General features: G+C 41.8%; 2 protein-coding genes across 2 annotated transcripts; both read left to right on the top strand.

Moving 5' to 3' along the window:
* Positions 1–9,628: 9,628 nt before the first annotated feature.
* On the top strand, positions 9,629–10,165 carry LOC115308018 (heterogeneous nuclear ribonucleoprotein U-like; the record flags this gene model as incomplete). The annotated part of the gene is given in 1 exon segment (XM_029965122.1): positions 9,629–10,165. A coding segment is annotated over 1 exon segment (537 nt), but the record flags the coding sequence as incomplete, so codon positions are not given.
* A 981-nt stretch (positions 10,166–11,146) lies between these two features.
* HNRNPU (heterogeneous nuclear ribonucleoprotein U) lies at positions 11,147–23,727 on the top strand. The gene is made up of 13 exons (XM_029965028.1): positions 11,147–11,280; positions 11,406–11,479; positions 13,814–13,953; positions 15,522–15,621; positions 16,743–16,855; positions 17,257–17,520; positions 17,774–17,893; positions 18,401–18,529; positions 18,888–19,056; positions 19,597–19,836; positions 20,077–20,279; positions 21,389–21,460; positions 21,879–23,727. Exons 1-13 carry the CDS (start codon positions 11,180–11,182, stop codon positions 21,930–21,932), a joined length of 1,779 nt encoding a protein of 592 aa, XP_029820888.1. The 5' UTR covers positions 11,147–11,179; the 3' UTR covers positions 21,933–23,727.
* Positions 23,728–23,729: the final 2 nt, after the last annotated feature.

Raw genomic sequence — 23,729 nt, forward strand, 5'->3', positions numbered from 1 at the left:
CTAGCAGTCAATCACTTTATACTATAGAAGTCCAGTCCCCTCTCCTGCAGCCAGGTTCTTCTGACATAACCCTTCTTGGAGTGTGTGTGTGGAGATTCCTTCCTTGGGTTGGGAATGCCCACCAAGGATACTCCTCAAGGTTTAGAGAAGATCTTCCCACAAGCGTTGGTATGGGTGAGTTACATCAGCTCTCTACTTAATAATTCTTTCTTTTTGCCAGCTTTAATATAACTGCTTCAATAATTGCTTTGTTACAGTGCACTATACTACTTTATGCTATATTATACTCTACTAGTAGATTTTTAGTGTTTATATTGTGTAGTAAATAATTCTGATTAAGATCTTTTGTCTGATCATTTATATAAAATAAATTATTCATTTTATATAAATATTTTCCTTTTGCCAATCATTAAAACCAGCAGGACAAAAGTGGTTCAATCAGACCTCTATAATTCCTTTAAATTTAAACCGTTAACACAGTCCAAGGCTAAGATTGGGTTTAACCACACCTAAACCCTTCTCTGAGAAGGAATTTAGAAAGCAAGGGAGTCCTTTCTGTACCTCAAGACTCACCGGCAAGGCCTTGCTTTTTAATAACTTTGTCTAAATCTTCTATTCCCACCCACAACAAAGCCTTCCCTTCAGTGGCACCACCACCACTTTTCCTGCTCCCAGAGTGAAATATTTGCGTGCCAGAAGTTCAGGCTACACAGACATGTAGACAGACCCATGATTGCCAGATCACAAGACACTAAACTGACCACTTTGTTGATCTCTAGCCCTGACACCAGCAAGTTTAACAAGGTCAGATAACAAGGTGGTGCAGCAACATGTTCTCCTTTCTAACTGATGGTCAAATATATACAGCCTTTGCAGGATCACAGAACAGTTAAGGTTGGAAGAGACCACAGATGGGGTCGTCTGGTCCAACCTCCCTTGGTCTCCCCAGCAAGCCTGCATGGCTACAGTAGTCTTTTCACTAAGCAATGTATCCATGAAACCTTCCAAAATGGCTACCAGAAATCTGCCAGGATGCTCACAAACTGATCTGGTAACCATGGAGATACACATGATTCTTCTGATCTAAAATTTGACAAGTCTGAGAACCTCTTGTTCTCCTAAACACCTCTAGCAGCCAATTTTTTGAGTATATTTTCAGAAGTCCAGTCTTCCAAATTAACTGAAGACTGAAGACCTCTTCAGTAAATATGACACAGAAAGGAATAAAAGAGTGTTTTGTCTTTGTGGGATTACGTTGATTCAGTAGTAGAAGCAAGAAGCTGATTTTCAGAGCTCTGTTTTTATCACTTTCCAACCTATATTCATTGCCATAAAATATGAATGCATAAAGTTATCAGCCTAAAGCTATTGGCTTCCCCATAGATTTGAGAAATGAGAAACATAGATGAGAATCTCTGATTTGAGACTTTGAAAGAAGTAAATACCCATCTCTTTTTCTCAGTAGAGACAATCTTCAGTAATATCAGAATTAAAAAGGAGGCAGGGGTGGGGATGAGCTCCATAAATTCACAGATCACTCAAAGCTCCAGGCCTGGCATTTCATCTGCATAAGGTGTGGTTGGTTTTGAAGGGGGCAGTGCCATTAGCAGCAATCCAATGGTTGGGAAGATCTGCTTTTAAGAGAGCCATCATCAAATTCTTTTTTCCATCCTCCCCACATCCTTCAGTAGCCTGGTGGATTGCAGCAGATAAGAGTTGGTTTTATATTAAGCACAAGATTTCACAGACAAATCTAGACTGTAAGAGCCCTTTTTTCTGTCAACTTTGTGATCACAAATAATTGCACAGAATTAATCACTTATATTGTCACTTGGAAATCAGGAATAAAAGTGCTAATATCTAGAAGCTGGAGGGAGCATACGTGCTATCTACTGAAAAAAACATGTTGGCTTTTGTGATGAGACCAGCTTCAGAGAAGAAATAGAGGATAAAGGAAAAAAGCTGGTTTTAAGCATTCATTTAAAGATTTGCCATCTGAATGCTCTGCATTAATTTCCTTTAAAGCTGAACAGTTATAACACTATTTTCTCATGTAATTGCTTATTTTTCAAGTGTTTTGTCAGGTTTTGTTTTTGTTTCTTTTACTCTAAATTGCCTTTTTTTTGGTAAGTATATTATGATTTCACGGTGCTATCCATAACTAAAGCATCTGAGACTTTCCCATGTGGAACATAGTGGTGATTAAAAAAAACTTTATAGATATTGTGGACAATTTGATTCTTCTCTATTTTGAAGGTGTTAGATTTGTGCTTGAAGTGCATGCCTGTTTTCAGTCCTTTTTAATAATACTTTTGGTTATAAGTTCTTCAATGATAGACAAGCTCACTGTTGCAAAACAGCAACCAGCTCTTATTTTATGTAATAAACACTATCCTGTCTAGTATAACAGTATTTTTAAAACAGTTCCCTGTTAAGACTGGCATGCTGTGCTCACCTTGCTTCTAACTTTCTTAAGTTTTGCTGTTGAGGACCTCTTACTTTGCTGGTGTGCAGAGTAGGAGAAACAAGTGCAGATGCCTTGTCTCACAGAGAAACTGCCAGGCAGTTCTGTTTTCTTTTGTATGAAAAAGAATTCATAAAATCCAGAATCTCATTGAGGCCCTGACCCTGTAATGAACTCAGTAGAGTCACATGGGTCCTGGGACGTAGGAAACACTGCAGAATTGAGAGACCTGTATTGCAAATACAGATAATTCAGGACGCTACACAAAACATGATGGCTTGATGTTATTTAAAAGGATAGGTTGCTTTATGTTCCTATCAGAAAATTTCAGTTGGATACTTTAGGAGCTTGTTAACTCTTGGATTAGCAGAAAGGTTCTAGAAAACTTTTGACCCTTTTCCTCCCCATGATTTTGCTGGCGCTGTTCCTTTAAAGGAGCGTGACCTTATGGGATACCTGGTTGTGGTTTATAGTACGTGCTGGAAAGGCTGCCTGCCTTCTGGCCAGGGTGTACTCCCGGGACTATCCTTAGCCTATGGATGCTGGACAGCAAGGTTAGGTGATGATGCTTTTTGTCTGATTCTTATTGTCAAATAATTGTTCTTAGAGAGTTTGCAGGGGACTGACTGAGTTTTTTGATGCTTTTCTAGGAAATTACCTGTAGTTGTTTGCTAGCAGTTACTCTACTGGGTTGCCAAAAGAGTTTCTGTTGTCTGTAAGTCTGTCATATGAAATGATGATGGTTCTTCTCAGTTTGAAAAAAAAAAAAGAAAGGCTGAGCAAATTTGCTCCATCAGAGTGGATTAAAGAGCAGTCTATGACAAAATTACTTTCTTTCCAGGGTGCATTCTACAATGAGGTTAACTCAATTGGATAAAATGCAGTTTCCTAAAAAGAATCAACTGACCAAACTTCTGATCTTTCTTTATCCTGCTTGTCTATATTTCTTGATTTAAAGATGATATCATGTACAGTCTTTAAGTGTTGCTAATGCTTGAGCTGCTGTTCCCTGGTGCATAGTTAATTTTTGTGTATTTTCCTGAGCCCGTGCATGTGTGATGGGAGGTGAGTGGGCAGAAAGAAAAAGGCTCCATTTCCTTCTCTCACTCACTGTGTGGAGGGGTTTTCATTTTCTTCTCTGAGCTGACTTCTTCTGGGGCTTAACAGAAAAGTAGCTGGACTTCGGGATACTGCTTCCAAAGACCAAGACTGTGGGGAAAGGCAGTTTTGTACTTTCCAAGTTATTTTTTGGTGCTTTGGAATCTGCTTAGCAGACCTCAGGATTTTCTAACAGCCACCTTGTAGGATTGCCAGAGCAGTGCCTGAACAGGGAAAGCTACATGGCACCTAGCTTTTTTTCCCCTTGTTTTTTTTTCCTAATGTGCTGGACATGTTTCCTATATAGAAAGTAGTGCTGGGGAGAAGTTTGAGGTACTGCTTCTCTCTGCATGTCTCTTGATGCTGTAGAACTTCAAAACAAATAAGCGAACAATTCATGGATTAATGAATATTGAAAAATAGTTTGCTTACTCAGTTTTGCCCATCATAGACTTAAGGTATGCAATTGGACCACAGTGGTACCTTTTGTTAGCATACAATATTCTTATAAGTTCTAGGGTGCTTATGGGATTTTGTTTAGCACAGCCTTCACAATCTGTAGAAGCCATTCTTTGTGAACTGGGGGGACAGATGAAATGGCCTAAGAGCTGGCAGTGCTCTGGTGCAACAAAAAGTGTGTGGCTACTTCTCCTCTTTGACCAAAAACATCTCAAGAGGGGAAGGAGAAAATTGTATTGAAGAGGTTTAAAGAGTAAAATTATGATAGGTGTGTACTGTGTGTACTACAGAGGGTGTAGAGTACCAGAAGAGGCGGTACCCAAAAAGATAGTAATCTGGACATTAGTGGGCATTGTTTTTTTTCAAGTCAGATTGAACAGAAAATTTGCATTAGGCAAGAGCTGGTCTATTGGCTGCCTGTTGTGAATTGTCCTGTCGCCTACACTTTTTGCATCTGTCTTCCATGATTGTTTTGATTTAGTTACATATACTGATCATATGTGTCTTCATATATGAGCAGAAAGGTACACTGGAGCTGACAGTCAAACTTAAAACCTACTTATGATTGTTTTAATAGTCCCTTAGAGAGATTAATTGATACTCTCTTGAAATGCTTGTTTCACATTGTCTTCTCACAAGAAAACTGTATTTTTTGGAAGCTGATTTACAATGCTACCTCCTCTTTCACAGACTGACTGCTGTGCAGAGGAGTTTAGTCTGTCTAAATTTCCAGAGTTCACAGCTCCACTCTAGTGAATGTGTATATGTGGCAAGTTACAAAAAAAAATCTAAAGGAACTGCAGATGTCTGATTTGTGGAGCTGAATATCTTCTTATTAACTAGTTCATATGTAACACTCAAGACTTGTGTAGTCAGTAAACTTTTGTAGGGTTCTGAATAAAGCCAAATGAATCCTGGCTTTTATGTTGGAGAATGCAGCCTTTTTTTCCAAGGCCAGACTTAGAAGCTGTAAGTCTTAGAATGCTCTGAATTGAGAAACTGTTTCTCAGAAACTCATGGGCTTGGGTTTTGGTGTTTTTTGTTGTTTGGGGTTTTTTTTAAGTAAGAAATGTTACTTCTTGAAAATGGGGAAAGAGGGATTCTTGTTGCTATGGGGTTAGTGAGTGCTTGCCCTTTAAACAGTGACAAACATGGGTTGTGGCTGATTTGTGATGTCCCAGTGCAGCTTTACAGTACTTTTGCTTGGTGGGATTGTTCAAATACTGCATCCAGCAAAGGAAAAACAAAATAGCATCAGGATCTTTAAAAGGACTTGTGTACTGACTCTAGACTGACAGCACACATGGAGGCCCAAAAGGTATATGGCAGAAAGTGTAGTAAGAGAAAGATGCTACTGAGGAGAAATGGCTAACCAAACCAGTGCCAGAAAGCTGAATTTCAGTCCCTTGAACATTGTTAGATCTCCTTGTAATCAGGCACTAACTACCTTTAGGTCTGAAAGCGTGCTCAGGACCTAACTGATCTAGTTCCTCTGCAAATAATAGGCCTTATTGTGAGATATGACCACCTAATTTCTGAGATTAATTGAACTCCTTTGATATTAAAATATCATGGAGAGATTATAGATAGTACAAGGCAAGGTCAGTCTAGTTCAGCATCCTGACTCTGATAGTGAGCAACAGTGCTCGTCAGGGAAAGAGGAGCACAGGGCAAGGGTAGTGGTATTTCTCCAAAACAAACTCCCAACCTCCTGGCAGATAGAGCCTAAAGATATGCTCTACAGATAGAGCCTGCCGATGGAGATATATAGATACAAGGGTTATTTGGGCTAAGAAATTATCAGAACTGACCCTTTGTCATGCAACCTCACTTGTGACAAATTAGCACTTTAAAAATGTCTGAAAATTTCTGACTGGCTCTAATAATGATTAATGAAGATTTGGCAAGGAGAGATGAAAAGGGAGAAAGAAAAAGACTTGCTCCACATGCTGCTTGCTATCATAAAAGGCAGCAGAGGATTGCAAGAATGACATTCTCTTTTAAAGTAATGGTATGTTGAATGTGGAACTCTGAAGGCAATATTAATTGAGGGTAGATGGGTTAAGGACAGGCAGAAGAGACCAAGAACATGGTTCAGTGATGGTTAGACATAGGTAAAGCATGAGAAGAGCCACAAAGGGACAGACAAGGCTGTAAGAGAATGGAACAAGGAAAGATAAATGCCTGGGTTCTCCTGCAACAATGACAGTGTATGAAAAGGTTCAAAACCCCGGTGGGATGGACTCTTGAGACCATTCAGTCCCCTCCTGAAAGCCTGCTCTTCTTTTTGTTACCCCTTTGTGACTGCTCTTGGCAAACTGGAGGAGGAGAGAGATTTGGAAGGGCTAAGGGTGCATAATGGGAAGAACATTAAAGATGAGGAGATCAACTAATTAAAGTCTAAAGAAGTGAAGGAAACCAGAGCAAGGGATCTGTTGAAGAGTCAAGTCCCAGAGGGAGGATCCCAAATTACATTTGAGAGGGGAGACTGGTTTGGAGAGAAGAACAGTTTAGGTTAGAAAGCAAGACAGTTAGGAAGAAAATGTTATCTGATGGTAAAAAGTGCATAGGATTGCATCTGTTAGATATGGGGAGATGTCACTTCTAATGAAAATGAAAGGGAAGATTTTTTTAATATATTTTGAGACGAAAGAAAAGACAATTTTAATGGAGGAGTACTTGTGGTTATCAGCAATGATGTTTTGTTTTTCATGTGGCTATCATCATACAAGTAGCAGCTTTGCAAATTAAAGTATAATATGCTTTCTTCTAGAACTTTCTCGTTTCAGGAGTTCTCATTACCAAACACTCATTTTTGACATGGCTGGCATCTATTTATCTGCATGGTCTATGAAAAGCAGAGTTGAAGCATCTACTTACTATCTGAATTAAGACAGGGTAGAGCAATTAGCAGAGCATATCCCTCTAACTCATTTATCCCCTTCAAAGTATGAATAAGGAAAAGGCGGACTCCTGAAACACAGGATTCAAAGAGGACAGGGGAGTATCTTAGAATTTTTTCCCAGGCACAGTTATATAAGAAATATGTATTTAACTTAAACATAATTTTTTTTATACTGAGAGGCAGTCATTAAGGTTACACATCTATTTCAGTTATATGTGTATTTTATTAGCTTTATGATTATTTGCAACTATTTATTTACAATTTATTACTTACAGTTGAATCACCTGACATCTGAAAATCAACTGAAATTTCTCACTTCTGTAATAACAGGTAACTTAACTGTAGTCTGAAAACACAGTTCTGTTACACTTGTTTGGTAGTTAATTAAGTGTGTGGTTAGATAATAAGCATTAGCTGTACTATGATGGTATGAATTTATCTCCTTTAAAAATAATATGTTTAGCCTTCTAAGTGGTTTAATAAATAGATAGCTGTAGTAACTTAAAAAAAAAAACGTTAGTAGTGCTAAATTTCTGGGGGGCAGGGGGAGGAATATGATTTTTACTTTATATACTTGTGCCTTTATAAACAGGCTTGAATGCTTTAGGATAAGAAATCTCTCCATGTGCCTCAAAGCTGTTAGCTGTTTTGTTTCTCCATGGTAACAGGAGTATAAAGCAGTATGAGCATGTTACTAAAGTAGGGAGACATGACATTGTTTAGAAATGGGATTATATGTTAGGACTGCAGCTCTGGAGTGATTCTGAATTAGGCATTTTCTTATACACAGGTGCTGTGAATGTGTGCAGATGTGCTAATTAAAGGCAAGGCTTAGGGATCCAAAGCTGGCCTAAAACAGTCTATCAGTCTGTAAAGTTTGCAGACAGGCCGATTAAGCTCTCCCAGAAACATGGCTGAACATGTGAAGAGGCCTATGCCAGATCGAGGTCCAAATGTAGGGCTCCATCTGAGGTTCAGATATAATAGGCAGATGACATCTAAATTAATACAGAGCTATCTGTAAGTTTTAGTCAGTAACCTTGCAATATTAACTAGGTGATCTCTGTTTACTTTTGTTGCCACCTTGGCAGAAGAGTATATATCAAGAATTCCTCAGCAGACTAGCTAAGAGAGTTCTTTCATGAAGAAATGAACAAAGGTAATGGTTTATAGTAGAGCAGTTTCCTCACACGCTGACCTCTCCCTTGCACTGATGCACTCTTACCCTTTTCTTCTTTCCCTGTTGAGATGACTCTGACCTACTGGACTGAGATAAAATCTACTAACTTGCATTTATAGTAAGGGAAAGGTTCTGGCAGCCTTTTTCTTATCTGTACGTATTGCATCTTGTCCTGTCTCTGTTCCAACAAGCTGTTCCGTAGTGCTGGCTTGAGCTAACCTTGCTGACTGAGTCGTGTTTCCTCCCAATAGACGTAGCCTGACGGGGGACAGAGCAGTGTGTGCCTGTGTGTGCTTGATAGAGCCCTTTCCTTGTGCAGTTATAACAGGGTGACTTCCTTGTTTCTCCTCCCTTCCTCTCGGGGCAGGTAAAAGTAATTTGTTCTAATTCAGGAGGCCACGCCATCTGCACCAACACAAGGCAACTTCGTGCCAAACACACCTTCCCTTCTGTTGAGCCTCATACCGATGGTTTGACTTGCTTTCCTTTTCCTGCAAGGGAAAATTGGTTTTTTATTCCTGCTCCCTAAGGAAACTGAGTCGTAGATCAGTTCTGCCTCCGTGTTCATGCAAAATTCTCTCCGCTGTTCGTTCTTGTTAGTTCTGACCGAATTGGGAAAATCCGAAATTCAACCGCTGTACAGCTTGGGTAGCTGGGGAGAGCCCCCAGTTAATACTGTGCAGAGAGGGGTGGGGGACAGGAGGGAAAGCTGAGCGGTTTGGTAGGTGGGTGGGCTCTGTGCCGAGCCCCAGTTGAGGCACTCGAGAACCTTTGTTATCGCAGGGCTCTGCTTTAGGATCAGCCCTGCGCCTGCTTCCTCCCGGTGCCGCGGGGACGCGGATTGCTCGCTCCGCTCCTGCCCTTACATAACCGCGTTAGCAGGGCTGTGCCAGGGGAACTATTTCGGGCGGCAGTGCCCCTCTTCGAAGCCTTTACGCAATAAACCGTGCGGGACTAGGCCCGAGAGGGGCGCCGGGGACCGAGGGGAAGCAGGGCAGAGCGCTGCGAGGCTGCGGCTCGAACGCGGGGGCATTTCGGTCGGGCCGTGGCCTCATGTCAGCGAGCGGGAGCTGGCGCGGGGATGGCTCCCAGCCCCGAGCGGGGTCAGTGTGCCGGAGCTGCGTGTCGGTGAATCCGCTGCGGGGCAGGAATACGCCAGAAGGCGCGGCCCGCTGCGCTCGGCCGGGCATCCTTACGGGTAACAGGGTGTTACAGGATAGCGCGCGGAGCGCCTACTGTGCCGGTGGCGGGGCGGGGCGGCGCGCGCGCGGCGGCGGTTGCGTGCGCGCCCCGCGAGGCGGTCTCCCTCGCAGCTCCGCGGTGAAAGGATTTCGCCAGCGTGTCCCGCTCCGCAGCTCCCGCAGCCGCCGCAGCCGCACAGCCCCCCGCGCCTCCGCCCGCTCCCACCGCCGCGCCGGGCACCCATGACCACCGCAGGCACAAGCCAGAGTCGCCGCCGTCCCTGACCGCCGCCGCCCGCGCGCCGCCCAGGACCGAGCCGCCAGCCCGCCGCCATTGAAGCTGCTCGCCCGTGAACTGAAGAACCTGAAGGTTGTCGGAGCTGAATGAAGCTGAAAAAGCGCGCCTCTCCGACAAGGGCCTCAAGCCGCAGCTCATGCGAAGCGCGCCTCCAGGCCCCGCGCTTGACACAGGGAGGAGGCCGGCGGGGCGGCCCCGCCAAGCGCGCGGTCCGAGCCCGGCAACGGCGCGTGATGGGAGGCAGGCCGAGAGCGGCGGGGGCGCCGCGCAGCTCCGCCAGGGGGGAGGCCCTGGCCAGGCCGCGGCCTCCGCCATGGAGGACGACGACGAGGAAGGGCTGGAGGCCGCTGATGGCGACGCCATGGAGCTGGGCGAAGAGAACGGCGAGCGAGCGGGGGCCGGGGGCGGTCCCATGGAGGAGGAGGCGGGCGGCGACGAGGAGGAAGAGGAGGAGAGCGAGGATCGGATGAACGCGGACGACCAGGGATTCCAGAGGGGGAGACGCAGCTGGCCGACAGAGGAGAGGCCGTGGCCGGAGACGCCAACGGGCACGCGACCAGCACCGCCGCCGAGTCCCTAGCAGCCGCAGGCACCCCCACCGCTCCATCCCCACCGCGCGGCGCCGCCGCCGCCAAGGAGGCCCCGGGCAAAGAGCGCCGGGGCGCCGTCGGGGCCCGCTGCGGCCGCCGCCTCCGGCCCGGCGGGCCCCGTAAGCACAGCAGCAGCAGCAGAAAAAGCGGAAGCGGCAGCGGCCGCCCTTGGGGCTCAGGCGCCGGGGGTGAGTAGCGCGGTGGGACCGAGGGGGGGCCATTAGATCCCATCCCCCGCCCGCCTGGCAGGGGCTGCCCGCCAGTGGGTGTGAGGGCGCGGCTTCCGGGCCGCGCGCGTAGAGGACGTTGGAGAACCCCGCTGCTCGTGCGGCCCGGCGGGGCCGGCCGGGGGGAGGCCGCGGGCGAGGGGCGGCGAGGGGCCGCTGGGGCGCGCTTGCATTGTGCGCCGTAGGTAGCGCTGCGGCGCGCGTGACGTCACCTTCCGGGTGGGCGCACGGGATTGGGCGCTGGAAGGCCCGGCGAGTACAATGGAGCGAGAGGAGGAGAGGAATTCCGTGCCCTGGGGCTCCCCGCCCGCGCCCCGCCGGGTAGGAGGCCGCCAGTCTGCGGATCGCGCTCGTGCCCTTGCGAGCGGCCGGGAATGTCCCGCTGTCCCCGCGGGGAGGAGGATGGGGGTGCGGCGTCGCAGCGGGTCCAGGTTTTTTTTGGTCCTTTTATTTTTTTTCATTTTATTTTTCTGGCTTTTCCGTGGGGATCTTAACACCGACGGCCGCACCGGCTGCTGCGTGGTGTAGTGGCAGCTTCCGTCTGCTAAATCACTTCTGACTCACGACAAGTTCTGAGTCTCCCGAGAAAATTCGAGATATGGGGTTCTATCTTTAAAAAAAAGAGCAAAACTTCTTTTTAGGATATTATTGTTTTTCTCAGACTGTAAGTTCTTGCAATTTACAAGCTTATAGCCCTCAGAGAGATTTTATTCCTAATTATATTAAAACTTAAAACAATTAAAATTAATCATTCATTTTGTTACAGGAGATGGTAAAATGGAACAAAAACCTGGTGAGAAGAAGAGGGGAGTGAAAAGACCACGTGAGGACCATGGCCGAGGATATTTTGAATACATTGAGGAAAATAAGTATAGCAGGTAAACAGACTTGATGCTGGGTAGCATTTTGTGAATGAGGAGGAGTAAAGTACAGGAGTGTCTATTTTAACATTGTGAAAATATATGTAGCTTTATTATCTTTTGTTTGGTCTTTGTTTTATCAGGGCCAAGTCCCCTCAACCACCTGTTGAAGAAGAAGATGAACATTTTGATGACACAGTGGTTTGTCTTGATACTTGTGAGTAAACATGCTTTCCTTTGCTCTGGAAAGATGTGGTGTTATATTTTTAATCTTAATGCCACACTTTCTGAAATGCAGGCAGAATACCTTTGTTGACTTTCATTACCAGGTAACTAAAAAATAAAAGAAATTGTGTTTCTACCCGTTTTCAATATACAGAGATCAGAAGGATATGCAAGTATATTAGCAGCAGTAAGCTTGTTTTCCTACAAAGTCTATGGTGACAGAATTTTGTGAAGAAATCTTAACCAAAACTCTTACACAGTATGGAAGCTTGAGTGGCCAAATGTAGAGTGAACATAGAACACCCTGAAAACAGCTTGAGAAAATAGTTGTCCAGCACTGCTGCTTCAGAAAGCTTAGAGAGTCAGTAGTGTAAGTGATTACAGTAGTATGGTTGGTGAAGTGAGCTTCCCGCATAACTTGCGCTATATGTGCACCGAGCAGTGGAGTGTTCTTTCACATCTTCTGAGAAATTGAACAAAATCTGGTAAGGCCTCCTGAAAGGTGACCCATTTATGCAGCCTGGGAGTTTATGGGGTTGGGTGGTGATTTGTGTAAGTGGGAAGACAGAGGGAATTCGTTGGCAGAGCGTAGACTTTGACAAGTACCTGCAAATGGGTTTTTTGAGACAGATTATAAACATTACTATTACGGGGATGTACCGTAAGAGCAAAGTTGACCTTTGTATTCTTGAGGGTAAGTATAAGAACTTAGTGCAATATTAGAAAACTGGAATAAGTAGTGCTTGAACTTGTTGGATTCTTAAAGTGCCATGGAAGAAAAGCTTAACTTCTGGCATTATCTAGCATATTTGTTAGTAGTTCCAGATGGTTTTTTTCCCACAACAAGTGCTTTGAAATGGAAGGCAGTATTAGTTTACAGCCACATAAACTGCTCAATATGCCATCCTTGACATTTTGGTAACTAAATCTCAAGTTTCTAGCTGCTAACCTGGTGAGTAGCCACCTCTGTGGGAGCTTTGGATTTTCCCAATGACTGAGTAAATGGCTGCTGTTAATTATTACTATTTCTATAATAATAATAATTCCTAGTGAAAAGTTTTCTTACTGGACAAACTTCATGATTTAAAGTGTTAAGAGACTGTTTAGAGATAAGATTCAAACATAGCCTAAAGACTGAATAGGTATTCTCTTTTCTGCACCATAGTGATCCAGACATATAAGAGGTTTAGCCACTCTTAAGTACCTTTTATTTCCCGTGTCTTAAAAGGAAGCTGTAATTTTAAATTCTGTTGTCATTTCCTGTTCTATAAGTAACATGCAAAGGTGGGTTTCTTCTGTGTGATTTTATCTGGTTTTCACACAACAAATAAAAGTTAAAAGTACTAATGAGAAAACACTTGGAAAACACTGTTGCAGTTGGGGATGGTTGTATGCAAAAATCTTGTGCCTGACAGTTGCCAGTAATACAGGGCAGACTGCATTTGGTGTGCTCAGGCAGCGTGCAGGTTTTACACTAGAGCAGAACTCACTGTTTGCTCCTTTAGCTTCTTTCTTGTAACTATCGAATAGGTTTGGAGCTTCATCTATGGATTCCTTGTTCTGGGGAATTAAAGTGCTCTATGCTGCACCCCATCTTACCATTTGGCATTGTCATTCTGAAACCTATTAAAAGATTAATTAGCAATTTGATGGTGTTCAGCTCTGAAGATGCCTGTAAAACCAAGGTTCCATTTAAGCTCTTAGGTGAATTCATAGTGTAGGTCTTGTTTTTGGTCTGAAGTAGGTTCTCAGGCTAAGCACAGAGAGTGTTTGAATTAAACACTTGTGTTTTAATTGGCTTAATCTAATGGGACTCGCTAGTTTATTGTATTAACCAGAGACTATTTTCAGTACTCAAACGTTCATGTTTACTTCTTAGCAGCCCTTAATTTTGAGGGTGAGCATTAAGAATACTTCAAAAACAGTACAACAGCACATACTGCCAAGAGCATGATGCAGATTGCTCTGTACTGGCAGAAATAGGTAACCAACAAAGAAGACTCAAGTGGGTAGATAAGGTGAAATTCAGGGGCTTTTAAACAGATGGAAAAAATAGAGGGGAAATGGGTGACAAAAGTGAAGATAACACCTTGAAAAATTGCTCTTGTTAGCTAGTTTTTTTAAGACTTTATGCTGAGCTTCAGCCTGTGCCTCTGTCTAGGCATATGTTCAGTTGTGAGTTGCTTTTCTGAAAGCCAATGAGTACTTGCTGGCAGTTTGTCTTGAATATCACCTTTGAAAGCTGACATCACCTTTAATGCATACAATTGGACACCTGTACGTTATTTTGTAATCAGAGTAAACAGAATGATTTTTATGTTAACAGATAACTGTGACCTGCATTTTAAAATCTCAAGAGACCGGTTTAGTGCTTCCTCTCTGACCATGGAAAGCTTTGCTTTCCTTTGGGCTGGAGGGAGAGCTTCCTATGGAGTTTCTAAAGGCAAAGTCTGCTTTGAGATGAAGGTGAGTTACTGATGCTTACAGGAGACTGTTTTGCATGCTTAAATAAAATATTGTTTATACTTGTCACATTTTTTGGACTAAGTTAAAGCTACATCATGTGAACAAGGCCTCAGAAGGCCTTGTCTTATGTGCCTGTGAAATGTTCTTGATAAAAGATGGCTCAGTTTGCAAAACTGTTTCCTCTTTAATAAGAACTTCCATTTAACAACAAAAAAACACCAAACAAAGCCCCCCAAAAAAACCACAAAACCCTTCATTTTGTCTGAATGAGATGTTTGCTCTCATTTTTTAACCAAGAATTCTATTTGGGAGCTCATGCATCAACACTTGTAGAACTTTTATACTCTCTAGTCAGAAGTTTGCTTGGACTTTTTGAAGAGTACAGAGAGCTTGATTTCTTTTTAAAAAAGGGATATAAATTATCCCAGCAGTCCTTTCTGTTTCCACTTCTCTTTGAGTTTGACCTGCTCTAGGTAGAGACTTGGGCTGGATGACCTCCAGAGGTCCCTTTCAACATGATTAACTCTGACTTGATGCATTGAATGTGAGTATTTAGCAGGTAGTTAAATTTTGAGAACAAAAGTTCTCCTGAAGGCTAAGAACAGCAAAGAGCAATCAGCCTTGTAATAAATTGATTTCTCCAACTTGTGGATGGAAGAGTAACAAGAGCACAAAGCTTGAATTTTTTTTATTTTTTTTACTTAAAACCATGTTAAAGGCTTCTTTGCATGATGTGCCTGTGTTCTCTTACTCTGTTCTCTTCCTCTAGTGCTTTGACATGTAACTTTTTCCATGAGAACTGGGTAGTGATCCCGTTCTTGCTGTTGCATGGAGTGATTTCTTTTCTTTAACTTTGGGAGGCCACTAAAGTGAAATTAATGTCACTGTTGCCCTGTTCACTTTCAAATCAGTTTGACCTGACTTAAAAAATTGCAGAAGCTGGTAGGATACTGATGGATTTTTCACTTGAATTTGGTGAAGTTAGTAAATGCAATTAAGAAATAGCTGGTTGCCTACAGATTCCAGTGCTTTTAGGTGGTTTGTTGGGGGGTTTTTGTATGTTGGGGTTTTTTTGTTTAAATCTGGTTATGTTGTTTGGAAGTTGGCAGTTTGCCCAGGAAGTCTGCTTACAGTGAAAAGGGATGAGTGTAATATTTGCCTCAGTCTATATAAAGCAATTTTTTTTTATCCATTGCATATTTTCTTAGCAAAGTAATTTACTGTTAATCCAAATTTTATGGCAGCTCTTTTGTTTTTTTTAAATATGTATACATCTTGTTTGTAATACTAATACAGTGTCAAAAGGACTTAAGGCTTTTGGCCACTGAGGGGGACTACTTTGACAAAGTGATCAAGATATATGGTATCTTCAGTCTTCATTGCTAGGTCAGGAGATAAAACTATTTAGTCGTTGGCTTGTGGTTTCAGAATGTTTTATTTTTGCAGAAGGTGATTACTTAGCAAAGATTCAACCAATGTGTAAAGGTTCCAAATACTACCTTTTGTGCTTCCATCTTGTTAGTGTCTAATAAATATCGCTTACCTTTTGCTGAATAATTTAAAAATAGGTTACAGAAAAGATTCCTGTTAAACACCTGTATACAAAAGATATTGACATACATGAAGTGCGAGTTGGCTGGTCACTGAACACAAGCGGAATGTTGCTTGGTAAGAATTAAATGTTTGATTGCTTTTGAATTGTGTATGCTGAATATGGCTGAAGTTTTAAATCATCTTTTTCTGAAGCAGGTGGGACAAGCTTAGTGCTTGTAATCTATGTGTTCTGAAAAGTCTTTATTTGGTCCTAGTAATAAACTTTCTCACACCATGTCCTGTAAATGACTCAAATTAAGCCATTAAGTATTCAGGCTTGTAAGGAGTTCATAATTTCAGAGCTAGTTCTTCCAGTGGTCAAGTATGGCTTGTGGAGAACATTATCAAATACTTAACAAGATAAAGATTTCTCCTTTTTGTGTGGTGTCATAAGAGGGAACAGGGGCAGCCCTTCTCTCTCCCCCTTCTCTTTTTTCCTCAAGGATGGGACATAGTGTAAGATTTAACCAGTGAAAAAAAATTAATGGATAACTCCATTATCATTCTTTTGGCTTGGGGGGGAAATCCTAATTTCTGAAAATAGTTGGAAAAAAAAAAGTACAACTTCATTAGATGTATGGCAAATGGTCATAATAACACTGACAGCTCATACTTGTTGCTGAAACACATCTTTGTGGGAAATGTGTATGAGTTGGTATGTTCTGACATCAGCAACAGCTTTCTAGTTAAGTACTTAAGTTCCACCTGAGTGCTTATGTTTGACACTTCCTGTTAGCTTGTTCCTTGCAGCTTCCTCCTCAGCTGTGGCATAGGCTGACTGTCTGCTAAACTCCCTTTAAAATGGGAGGGGTAAGTGCTACTGGAGACTAAATTCAGTCAGAAAGCCTTTCTGACTATGTTACAGTAGGTATACCAGTGCATAATGTGAGGTCTTCAGATTTTAAAAATACTTGCTCATGTCTTTATCTGGCAGTTCAGCTTTATTGTCAGGATGAATCTGGAACCAGCAGCATAAGGCTCTTAAAACTGGGGTGAGGAAAGGCTGCCGTTCCATCTCAAGTGAGAGTATTCTTGAATAGAAAAGTGAGCTTGTGTAACTGTTTAAGGTCATAGCTTGTTTTGGCATTAATAAAAATATTCTGAACGGCAGCTTACATAAGTAGCTGTAAAGTGATTTATTTCTAAAAGGTTAGGTGGGAATGCCTGTTTTTAATTAGTTTAAATCATTTCTTCAGGTGAAGAAGAATTTTCTTATGGGTATTCTCTAAAAGGAATAAAGACTTGCAATTGTGAGACTGAAGACTTTGGTGAGAAGTTTGATGAAAATGATGTGATTGGATGTTTTGCTGTAAGTTTTCACTTATTCAAGGATGTTTTTCCTCAAAAGAGAATATTTTTAGACTTCTTTGATGTGATAAGCAGTAAAGCAAATACTTAAAATCATGGGAGCAAGACAAGTTGTTTAACATAGGGAGATGCTAGAAGCAGCAGCTATTATCAACAGTGGCTGCTGCCAACGTGATTACGTATTCATAAACAAATGTTTTTAAAGCCTTTAACAGAAAAATCAGATCTTAAACAAGATGATCATTGGCAGTAACTCATTGTAAGAGAAAATTTGTTTTAGTTCGTTTATGATATAGCAGTGTTACAGGAGTTAAATGAATATAGCGAGTATAGTGAAGTGACTAATATAATTTCATAGAGTGAGGTACTTTTATCTAACGTGATGTTTTGTCTGAAAAACAGAATTTTGATGGTGATGAAGTGGAACTCTCATATTCCAAGAATGGACAAGAGCTTGGTGTTGCATTCAAAATAAGCAAGGAAGTTCTTGATGGACGACCACTCTTTCCACATGTTCTCTGCCATAACTGTGCAGTTGAGTTTAACTTTGGTCAGAAGGAGGAACCTTACTTTCCTGTTCCTGAAGAGTATACCTTCATCCAGAAGGTCCCCCTGGAGGATAGGGTCCGAGGACCAAAGGGACCTGAGCAAAAGAAAGATTGTGAGGTAAGTTTCTTCTTGATAATCTCAGAGTTGTTGAGATAGATGGATGGCAGTGGTAGACTTAAGCAGGCTATTACACCACACTCTGATGTTGTTTGGGAACTTTAATACTTGGTATCCCATGACTGTTCACTACCACCACCACCCCCTGACACTCCTACATTCCCTCTCAGTATTCATTAGGCTTTCTGGGCTAAGTTACATACTAAAGAAAATCTTTGAACTAGTATCTCAAGTATAGAACTTGTCGTCATAGGTGGTGATGATGATTGGTTTGCCTGGGGCTGGCAAGACTACGTGGGTTACCAAACATGCAGCAGCAAATCCCGGGAAGTACAACATTCTTGGGACAAATACTATTATGGACAAAATGATGGTAAGTGAAAATACGACGTTTGATTTCTTAATATATTAAAAACTTGGTGTAAATCCAAGGTGTCTGGCTGCTGTGGGATTCTTTTGTATCAAAGAAACTGGCTACGTGTTAGCTAGTGACTGTTAAAAGTCTTTTTACCTTGCTGAGCTACTCATTTGTATGTGGCACAGCAGAATTCTAAAGCTTTTTGTGGTAGTATATAAAAAACAGTCAGCTGTTGTTGACTCTTTAACATATTTCTGTTTCTCTGTGTTACTGTTTTCAGAATAGAATGTTTAGCTGGAATTAGTATTGTGATGAGTATACCTTGAACTGAACTGTATTGATTCACCTAGAGTCTTTGTTTGTAAAGCTCTGTGTCTTATGGAGGCTTGAGAATTTCAGTTACGAGTTTGCAGCTATTGCCTTCAATTGAACAATCCATGAATTGAAGTGGAGAATATTTAGCAAAGAAAATGTCAGCCACGTGTATCACAACTACTTTAACTCTGGAAAATCTCTCCATAGGTTGCAGGTTTTAAGCGTCAGATGGCAGACACTGGGAAACTTAACACACTGTTGCAGAGAGCTCCACAGTGTCTTGGGAAGTTCATTGAGATTGCAGCCCGTAAGAAGCGGAATTTCATTTTGGATCAGGTAGAAACTTCAGTGAAAAACGGTTAAGGAATCTGTTATAGGCTGTAATGTAGTAATTAACTGGGATTAAAGTTACATTGTAATAGCACTTTCACTTACTTACTACTCAGGGGACACAAAGTTGAGATATTACTACAAATGCTTGTCTGAACTTCTCTGGATTTATGGGATGTGGGAGGAATAGCGTTTTAACACGTGGATATGAGTTCGTAACTTTGCATTGTGCAGCATCTTTATGTCCAGTTATTTGTAAACTTCATTGCAAGCTCTTGTAGAGGTGAAGTCTATACACCATAAGTTGACTTCCTTAACTCTTACAATGACAGCTACGTGTAGTAAGTTACTGCATTTTTTTCAGACAAATGTGTCTGCAGCTGCGCAGAGGAGAAAAATGTGCCTGTTTGCAGGCTTCCAGCGCAAAGCAGTTGTTGTTTGCCCAAAAGATGAAGACTACAAGCAAAGAACACAAAAGAAGGCAGAGGTGGAGGGAAAAGATCTTCCAGAGCATGCAGTTCTCAAAATGAAAGGCATGGAACATAATCCTATACTGTGTTTTAGGATGCTGACTATCTGTTTAAAGGATTAAGTAAACGTGAAGTCTAAAAAAAAAATCACTTTATCTTAAACAGTTGTACTTAAACAAAACTGGAAGACTATTGTAACTTGGTAGGATAACACTATATTGTGTTCCCTCTGCTGCAGTCCTTAACACTACTCAGTTATGCTGATACGCTTCATGCAGATGCACAAAGCTGTCTTGGCATAAAGTGCCCTATATGAGTGATATATTTGGCAGAAACTGGTATTCTGAGTGGAGGCTTATAAAAGAAAAAAAAAGATACAGGCAGAATGTTTTTGAGGTTTGGAACAGTACTGGTAACTCCATGAAGACCTGTTTATTTCTTTTGTCACTGTTATATTTCCTAAATGCTCAAATTATGTAATTTTGTCCCTATGCTTGAGGGAATGCAGGGGGTGGGAGGAAGAATGGGAGAAAGGTGATTAAATTGCAGCTTTGATTGTAGCTGAATGTAGATGCTGAATACTCAGTGTTTTTGCAATTATAGGGAACTTCACACTGCCAGAGGTAGCAGAATGTTTTGATGAAATAATCTATGTAGAGTTGCAAAAAGAAGAAGCTCAGAAGCTTTTGGAACAGTATAAAGAAGAAAGTAAGAAAGCTCTTCCGCCAGAAAAGAAACAGAACACTGGCTCAAAGAAGAACAAGAAGAGCAATAAAAATCAATTTAATAGGGGTCAGAGAGGACGTGGAGGATTCAACATGCGGGGCAACTTCAGAGGAGGAGGTGAGCCTAAAAATAAGGCTGTGAATTCTGGAGGTTGCTGCTACTGAGGGAAAAAAGGGTGTAGTACTTGCATTGCAGTTATTATTTAGTGGGAATCTTGCTTTCAATTTCAGCAAGTTTTAACGTTTTAGTGCAGAGTTAATTGTCCAGCTTAAATGAGAAAATTGTCAAAATCCTGGATTGCGCTGTTGATTTTCAAGTAGGAAATATGTAAGACCTGAAGTAACTCTCTCCCTGCAGTCCCTGGCAATCGTGGTGGATACAACAGAAGGGGAGGCAACATGCCTCAGCGAGGTGGTGGAGGTGGCGGTGGTGGCGGTGGCAGCAGCGGTGCGATTGGTTACCCATATCCTCGCGGCCCTGTCTTTCCAAGCAGAGGTGGCTACTCAAACAGAGGAAACTATAACAGAGGTGGAATGCCCAACAGGGGGAACTACAACCAGGTGATGCTTGGGTGGGGAGGGGGGATTGACTGGGTGAACTACAATACTTTGGATGAGGTTGGTTGAAAGGTTTGGTGGCTGTGAACAGCTGCACACTAGGTTGTAGTGGTACACCACTGCCACACTGCAAGGCTTTTCCGGTTTAGTGCATGTGCACAGGGCTCTGAATGCTGTGTAAGAAGTGCTGCTGTGGATGTGGGGGTTCCATGTTAAGGCTGTACCTCTGTCTTGTTAAAAACGAAGATTTCTAGGGCATGTATGTGAAGGCTTGTGTTTAAGATTTTTTGTTTGTCACGTGTCCCCCTTCTCTCCTGACAATAGTAGTCACTGTTGTTCGGCTTTAGGGTCAAGGTGTATCTTTATCAAATATTTAGAGAACTTTATGGAAATGACTCTGCACAGTCTTTGTCTTGGTGTCTGGTATCAAACGCAACTGGTAAAGGTGCTAGCCTAGGTCTTACCTGGTGGAGTATCAGTGGAATTCACGAAAAAAAAATTGGATTACTGAAAAGCCAGCAGATGGAGCCCAAGCCAGTAAACATGGTTCAAGTTTGCATAATACTGACAAACAGGAGAAATGAAATATTTTATCTACTGGTATCAATGTCCCTTTGTTGTACCATAACTTCTATTTGAAGTTCTGTGGGTTAGCTCTTCTATTTTCAGTTGTGTGACCCATATCCTTTTGTCTGATCAGATAACATACCCTTGTAGCAACTACAGCCTTTCCTAACTGAAAATAGACAAGCTCTTGTATTTTTAGTTGTCCTGGTGCAGTTTAGCAGCTGAAAATAGGGTGAGGCAAAACTGGATTAGCCAGCTTTCCAGACCACTGGCAACGACAGTTTGAGCTGGCTTATTAATTCTGGTGTTCTCGCCCCTCGTTAAAAAGGAGTTGCTTAGAGAGGAGGCTTTTGATATTCTAGTGTTTTTCAGGGAGGGTTTTGTGTTTTGTGTAGTTTCCTTTGTTTTGTTTTAACACCAGACTGACAGCTTGAATTTGAAAGCTTCAATATGGTGTGTGGTGGTTTGGTGGTAATAAAGATTGGTATTAGTACACTTCTGAAAAACACATATAGATGTTGTTAAAAGCTGTTGTCCTCTTGCAGAACTTCAGAGGAAGGGGAAATAATCGTGGCTACAAAAACCAATCTCAGGGCTACAACCAGTGGCAGCAGGGTGTAAGTAGTCCCAACTTTATCTTTTTACTGATTTTTTTAACTTGAATATTTCAAAATGCTGACTGAAATAATTAGATGTGTAATCAAAACTGGATATTAAAATTTTCTAATGCTTGGTAATATCACTATAAATAGTTTCCTGTGCAAAACTTAATCTGGCTTGATGGTCTTGATATATCAAATATCAGCTGTGGCTTAACAGCCTTAATGGTATGTAGTGTTTGGCATCACATTACTGCTGTGAGGTGAGCTCATAACTGCCTTCAGTTGTTCAGAAACTTGCTGCTATTGGAGAGGATTTTATTCTTCTCAAGTTCCAGAGGAACTAGATGTTTGTTAAGTACTTTTTTTTTTTCTGTAAGAAATGTAACCATTTTGCAATTGCAGATTAAAACTAACTATTTATTCTTTATTGCAGCAATTCTGGGGTCAGAAGCCATGGAGTCAGCATTATCACCAAGGATATTATTGAATACCCAAATAAATGAACTGATACATATTTCTCCAAAACCTTCACAAGAAGTCGACTGTTTTCTTTAGTAGGCTAACTTTTTAAACATTCCACAAGAGGAAGTGCCTGCGGGTTCCTTTTTTAGAAGCTTTGTGGGTTGATTTTTTTCTTTTCTTTTTTTGTACATTTTTAATTGCAGTTTTAAAGTGATTCGTAAGAGAACCTCAGCATTGTGCACGATAAGAGAATGTGTCAGTATTTCAGGGTTCTGCATTTTATCTGTAAAATGTGACTTTTTTTTTACCACAACAAAAGTAAAACGTTGCTTTGTACCTGGTGTCTTTTTATTAAAGAATTTTCTCCTTTTTCCCCATCCCCCAATTTCTAAGAAACAGTCGTGAGTCATGTCACAATACAATAGCAGTGTTAGCAACCAGATTCGTACAGAGGCTTCTCAGTAGCCCTCAAATACCATGAGATTATGTAAAGCTCCATATTACACTCCATCTTCTCTATGAAGCTTTTGGGTTGGGAGGGGAGGAGGGGGAGGTAAAAGTTTCTGGCAATAACTAGGACTTTTTTGTAACACTTGGAACTCTTCAGGATGTTGGGGGCAAAGCAGAAACCTGGGGCTAAATAGTGAAGGTGGAGTGTATGTAGAAGCTCTTAAAGTTGTAAAACTCGGTTGCTTTATTTGTGGAGGCTCAAACTTGTGAAGGTACAACACCATAATTTCTTTTCCATTTGTTCTGCATTTTGATTCTGAAAAGAAGCTGGCTTTGCCCATTTCTTATTAAACAAAACTTGTTGTAAATCCAGTTGTCTAATGGGATCTATATGAAGTTAGCTGTGTGTCTGTATAACTTTCCCCACAAAATACTGTATACCTAGTGTGCTTGTAGTAGTTACTCCACCATTTTGTAAGCTAATGAAACTGTGAGTCACCCATTTTATATCTTAATTTTTAATCATGTCAATTTTCAAATGGGTGTATCTCCTTAGCCTGCTGATTCCTTTTCTCTTTAAAGAAGGTGGGTGGAGAAGTTTAACTCTAGACGTTTGTTTGCAATAAAATAAATTCATTTTACTCTTGTTTGGGATTGTCACCATCAAGGTCTAAAATCCCTTTAAGGCTATAAAGAGGAAGAGAATGTATGAAAGTGACGATGTTGGACAGTTTTAAAACTCATTGCTGTGTACATGCTCAAATACTTGTGTTTCTTTAAAATCTAAACTGGTAGTCGCTCTGTTAGAGATCTATCACATGTATAATTTCACAGTTTAACATGGTTATATGTATAGGGCAAAAGTCTTTGAGTTGGCTTGCATCATGTAAATCCACTTAACCTCTTTATTGTAAAATAGACATTAGGGAAGGGACTGGACAGGGAGTAGGATGGGAAAGAGGCTTGTCATGAAGTTTAACAGAGAGCTTCAATTTGTTTTAATTGCTATTATGTTCAGCTTTACGCTTCTGTAAAATTGTAGTGGCAATGTTAGCTGCTGACTTGTGTTTTAATGCCATGAGACAGGGGAGAGATGTCACCTTTGTCAGTGGGACTCAGCATACACGTGTGAGAACACGTGTCACTGCCGGCACTGGGGCGTTGGGCTGTGCTGGCCGAGTCCTCGTGGCAGCGTACAGCCTAGCAGAGGCTCCCTGGCAGCAGCCTAGAGCTGGAGTCTGTGTAGCGTGCTGCAAACTTCTCTCAAATGTTAGTCAATTTCTAGTAGTCTTCAGAAGTAAAGATAAAGTTGTGTTGCTCTTCTAGCCTTTATAGCAGATGCATATTGACATTAAACATTAACAGCACCACC

The sequence above is a fragment of the Manacus vitellinus genome, unplaced genomic scaffold, assembly GCF_001715985.3.
Source record: "Manacus vitellinus isolate BGI_N305 unplaced genomic scaffold, ASM171598v3 scaffold_8_pilon, whole genome shotgun sequence".
Taxonomy (NCBI): domain Eukaryota; kingdom Metazoa; phylum Chordata; class Aves; order Passeriformes; family Pipridae; genus Manacus; species Manacus vitellinus.

Bases quoted from the DNA above. Each gene is read 5' to 3' on its own strand.
- HNRNPU (XM_029965028.1), top strand. From the start codon at position 11,180: ATGGAACAAAAACCTGGTGAGAAGAAGAGGGGAGTGAAAAGACCACGT. The intron at 11,480-13,813 runs GTGAGTAAACAT...TTATGTTAACAG, and splicing joins AGTGGTTTGTCTTGATACTT to ATAACTGTGACCTGCATTTT. The intron at 17,894-18,400 runs GTAAGTGAAAAT...ATCTCTCCATAG, and splicing joins CTATTATGGACAAAATGATG to GTTGCAGGTTTTAAGCGTCA.